The sequence below is a fragment of the Pagrus major genome, chromosome 5, assembly GCF_040436345.1.
Source record: "Pagrus major chromosome 5, Pma_NU_1.0".
NCBI classification, from domain to species: Eukaryota; Metazoa; Chordata; class Actinopteri; order Spariformes; family Sparidae; genus Pagrus; species Pagrus major.
Genome location: NC_133219.1, coordinates 3,896,397 through 3,901,120, shown reverse-complemented (window position 1 = coordinate 3,901,120; position 4,724 = coordinate 3,896,397). Strand labels below are relative to the sequence as shown.

Below are 4,724 nucleotides of genomic sequence, written 5' to 3'. Positions count from 1 at the left end.
TGCGTCTATTTTAACTCCATTTCCTTGTCACGCAGGGAGGATCATACAGTAAGTGTCCGTCTGTCTGTATGTGTGGATGTTTGTGTGTGTGCTGTTTGGTGCGCCCTGTCTGCACCGCGCGCTCCGTCCTCAGCCCCCAGCATCATCTGTCATCCGCTGTCCTCCGGCGTGGGAGGGGTTTACTCACAAACACACATTCACCAGTGTGTGTTCAATCTGTGCGGGACGGCCAATGATGATGATGATAATAATAATAATAATAATAATAATAATAATAATAATAATAATAATAATAATAATAATACTACATCGACTGTATATTATTATCTTGATCGTTACTATAGCCCTGTGTATTGTATATTTTCAAACACTATACTGTTTTATTGCACATGTCCCGCAATGAAGTGTCATAATTTGTAAGTTTAAAAGTGGTAATGGAGGAAATACACCACTGGCTGTATACAGTAAGAATACACTCATCAGGGAAACAGCAGCTTTACATTAGAAATGTGAAGGGTTTTTGGCGCCATCTGCTGGCCAATTAATAATATTAAACTGCAACCAGTTATGAGTCACTTTAGAGATGTCACAGATTGTAGGGGACTGGATGCAAATACAGGGCATGCAGTCGGAGAACGTCAGCAGATGATTGACATGCATATTTAATGCAATAGAATGTCAAACAAATCACGAAAAATATGTATTGCGATAGGGAACCATGGTCAGATTAACCTGCTAGGGGGGCCCGAGTAAAAATTAGTTGCTGAGCCACCCTAGTCACTGTGCAACCACTGGAAACAGCAATAAATGGCATGGTTCATCTCAGCCCAGGACAGGAAGGCTCTACAGAAAGTGATTAAAACCTCCCAGAACATCTCTGGTACCATCTACAGAGCATCTCTGGTACCATCTACAGAGCATCACTGGTACCATCTACAGAGCATCACTGGTACCATCTACAGAGCATCTCTGGTACCATCTACAGAGCATCTCTGGTACCATCTACAGAGCATCACTGGTACCATCTACAGAGCATCACTGGTACCATCTACAGAGCATCTCTGGTACCATCTACAGAGCATCTCTGGTACCATCTACAGAGCATCTCTGGCACCATCTACAGAGCATCACTGGCACCATCTACAGAGCATCACTGGTACCATCTACAGAGCATCTCTGGTACCATCTAGTCAGTGAAGTGAGATGTCTGCACAGAACCCAAAGGATACTAACAGACAACACTCACCCAGCCACAGTCTGTTGACCCTGCTGCCATCTGACAACAGATACAGAAGTATCTGCTGCTGTACCACCAGACTACAGAGCATGTAGCGTAATGTAGGATATAAGGACTACACCTTACATTTAATTCTACAGCCCTGTGTTGTAAACTTACTGTTAAATGACACTTTGAACCTTTTCCAAATTGTTCATGTGGTCATTTTATTAAACACATAAAAATCAAGTCAGTTTTATTTATGTAGCCCAAAATCACATTCTTATCCTTTTTTCTCTTATTATTATTAAAACTAGACTTTGGTAATTAGACTGGGCCACTAGGTCGGGTAATAAAGCACAACCAACCTGACAGTAATGCTCTCCTTCTGTTAATTAAGCGTTAGTAGTAAATATTACCAAACACATTTTTCATTGAAAGCAACACAGGGCCCGGGCAGCTGCCAGCTGAACCTGACTGGCCCTCCAGCCTTGTGCAGCAGGCTGTAGAGACATCTGCAGGACATCAAGAGAAACACACTTACCTTCAACCTTACTCTCAGAAGCAGTAACACTTCAATCCAATTGTTTTTCCCCCCACATATCAACATTTCTATTACAGGCTATGTAATTATATGTCCAAAAGAAATCCTAATGTGTCAGTGGGAGGTTACACATCTGTTTTTAATTTTCATCTTTCCATCTTTTGTTCCTTTTACTGCTCTTAGACTATCTATGTTTTTAATTCATCTCTTGTGATCTCTTTTTCCTTTTTCTGACCGTCCTTTACTGCCTGTATTTGTTATCTTTAATCTATTTATTGTCCCTTATTCGTTCCTCTTATGTGATGTCCTCTTCTAATTGTCCTTTGTTTTTATTCTTTTAGTCTATTTTTGAATTATTTAATTTTTTCCTTCCCTCTCTCTTCCTTTTCTGTGATGTTGCCAATTTTATCACTTTCATTCCTTTTATTTGTAATGACTCATATTGAGTTTTTGTGTTTTTACATTCTCTGTTCTGCCTTCTTGTTTTACTTCACCTTAGACTAGACTGTTAAGTGTTTGCTCTGTAATATTGTCTTCCTGAGTTTCCTGCTTTTGTTGGATTGTCAAAGCACATAAAGCTATGTAAATAAGTTTATTATATTACACTCACCATTAGATGGTTTATCAATCTTCGTAAATTAGTTTTCTATTGAATACATACAATTAGCATCACTGTATATGATTAAAGATGTGGTTTTGGATATAGGAGATCGGTAATTTAGGCAATGTTTAAGCAATTTTAAATGATTGGCTGCTACTCAACACATTAGATCAACATTATTGTCAAATCCTCAAGAAATGTCTGTATCATAACATGCCATGTGACATAAACACTGAGCTTCACTGCTCTTTCATCCAATTTTTTTGTAGGGCTCTATGGGTTTTATACAAGTCACATGCGTAAAGTCTGATAGGTGATGCAGAAGGTGAGTTCTAACAGAGCAACAGAGAGGAGACTGGTTTGGTGAACAGTAATGAAGAAAGGATGCAGGCTATGTCTGGCGTCTTCACTTTGTATATTTGGGACTCTGTACGCCGCTAAAACAGCAAAGTCAATGAGTTTACCTTCAGCTAACTGGAAACCTCCATCCTTCAGACTGCATCAGGACAACACAGAACATGCAGTCTGTCTGCAACAGCAACATCAAATAAGTCTGCATTATTCTAACCCAATTAATCGACTGGGCTCTTCTGATTGTGAAAACGCGAAAATAAAAACGCTAAAATATTAAGAAATGCAAAAACATTTTTATGGGAGAACATGTTTGGTTTAGCTGAAGGCTAATTAAACTTCAAACAGGATGTCTTCTTTCACACATTCCACCAGAGGGCACTACACACTTTATTTCCAACTATTTCTTCCTGAAACTCCTGAATACGAATAAAACTTGCTGCTAATGTTGAATATGCGCTCATTCTACTAGCCAAACAGTAGGCTAGCTTCAGTAGCTACCAGAAGCTAATGATAATATTAGCATCCTCGTGCTAGCTTTCGGCTTGTTTTGCTCGGTGGGTGACACTCTTCTGCCTTTCGGATTCACAGAAGGACTCTATATCCCAGAATGCCCGAGGCACGAAATCCACCCGTTGCGTAATCTCTGTTGTGTGTTTGTGCTGCCTTCATGTTCATGCGGAATAAGCTAACTTTACATCATTTGACCACATCATATCACGTTGAGGAGAAATAAACAGAAAATTAGCTCAGTAGTAGCTTGTTGATTTAAAATGAAAACAGGCTCTGTGTGTCCCCACACGTATCGCCCATTCACTAAGTAGGATATAATGATGAGTTCTTCTGTGTTCGCTGATATTTAGGACAAAGTTCACTAACATGTAACGTTACACATCTATATCCTTTTTGTAACAATGCCATTAGTATGTCTTTTAAATCAATTAATAAGGAAATTGTGACTCAGTTTTGTTGGGGTTGAGATTACTTTGACTTTGGTCCGCTTTTCAAGTTGGCTACGAAAATAATTTTATCATTACATTATTAATTGGAAGATTGTATCATGTCTTTTCTCAAAACATTTAACATTTACTTCTACGTCTGAGTTGTAATTGAATGTAAGAAGCCGCTCTTCTCCACTCTATTTTTAGACCCTGAACGCACCACCCCTGGGGGTGTGGATCCAGTTATTCCCCGCTGACTGGAAGCAGAAGGCTAAACCATGAGACGGCGGTCCGAGCAGTGAGCCAGCCGGGCTGAGGACAGGGACGAAGCAGTGGCAGCTCGACTCACTTCAGACTGCACCAGCACCACCAACACCACCACCACCACCACCAGCAGCACTGTCCGGTCACCACCTCCAGCAACAGTGTGCAGCTTTTTCGTGGCGGTGAGAGGCGACGCCGGGGCTGACCAGGGATCAGCCCATGCAGGAGGATGGAGATAGAGAAGAGGACGAATGGGTTCGACTACCCGGAGAGAAACAACGCCAAGTCTGTTAGCGGTAAGTAACCACGACCCGGAGCGTGGTCCTGCATGTTCACTCACACACACACACACTCACACTCACACACATCAGCGCATCTACTGTGTAAGACAGTGGTGCTGTGTGGCGGGGTTACACCTTCCCTCACCTCCACACATGAGAGCATGGCAGCACTGTTCCTGATGAGCCTGTTAGTGCGTCCGTCTGCTGCGTGAGCACCAGAGCCGCTTCTTCAAACTGAACACTTGCTAATGCAAGCAGTGGATCTGAGCACGGACAAGATAACACAGAGCACAGGTTGTGTCGCCATTCTTATCTGTGAATGAACTTACGAACATGAAATATATCTTAACAAATGAATTGAAATGTGCTGCAACGATCCGAGAGAACACATTTTGGACGGAAATGTCCAAGATTGGTTTGTTTCGTTGTTTTGCATCTGTGAAAATGTTTAATTGTGCACATTATTCCTGTGATGGCTGGCTTCTTGGTGTGTGTGAGTGTGTGCGTGTGTGTGTTTGTGTGCGTG

At 41.5% G+C, this 4,724-nt stretch overlaps 1 protein-coding gene across 2 annotated transcripts in view; it reads left to right on the top strand.

Annotated features, from left to right (window-relative positions):
- Positions 1-3,990: 3,990 nt before the first annotated feature.
- nr6a1a (nuclear receptor subfamily 6, group A, member 1a) overlaps positions 3,991-4,724 on the top strand; it is a 94,766-nt gene continuing 94,032 nt past the window's right edge. For both annotated transcript variants that reach the window (XM_073466936.1, XM_073466935.1), the window contains exon 1: positions 3,991-4,213. In XM_073466936.1, the coding sequence (XP_073323037.1) occupies positions 4,147-4,213 (67 nt within the window). In that variant the 5' untranslated portion in view covers positions 3,991-4,146. The remainder of the gene's footprint in view (positions 4,214-4,724) is intronic.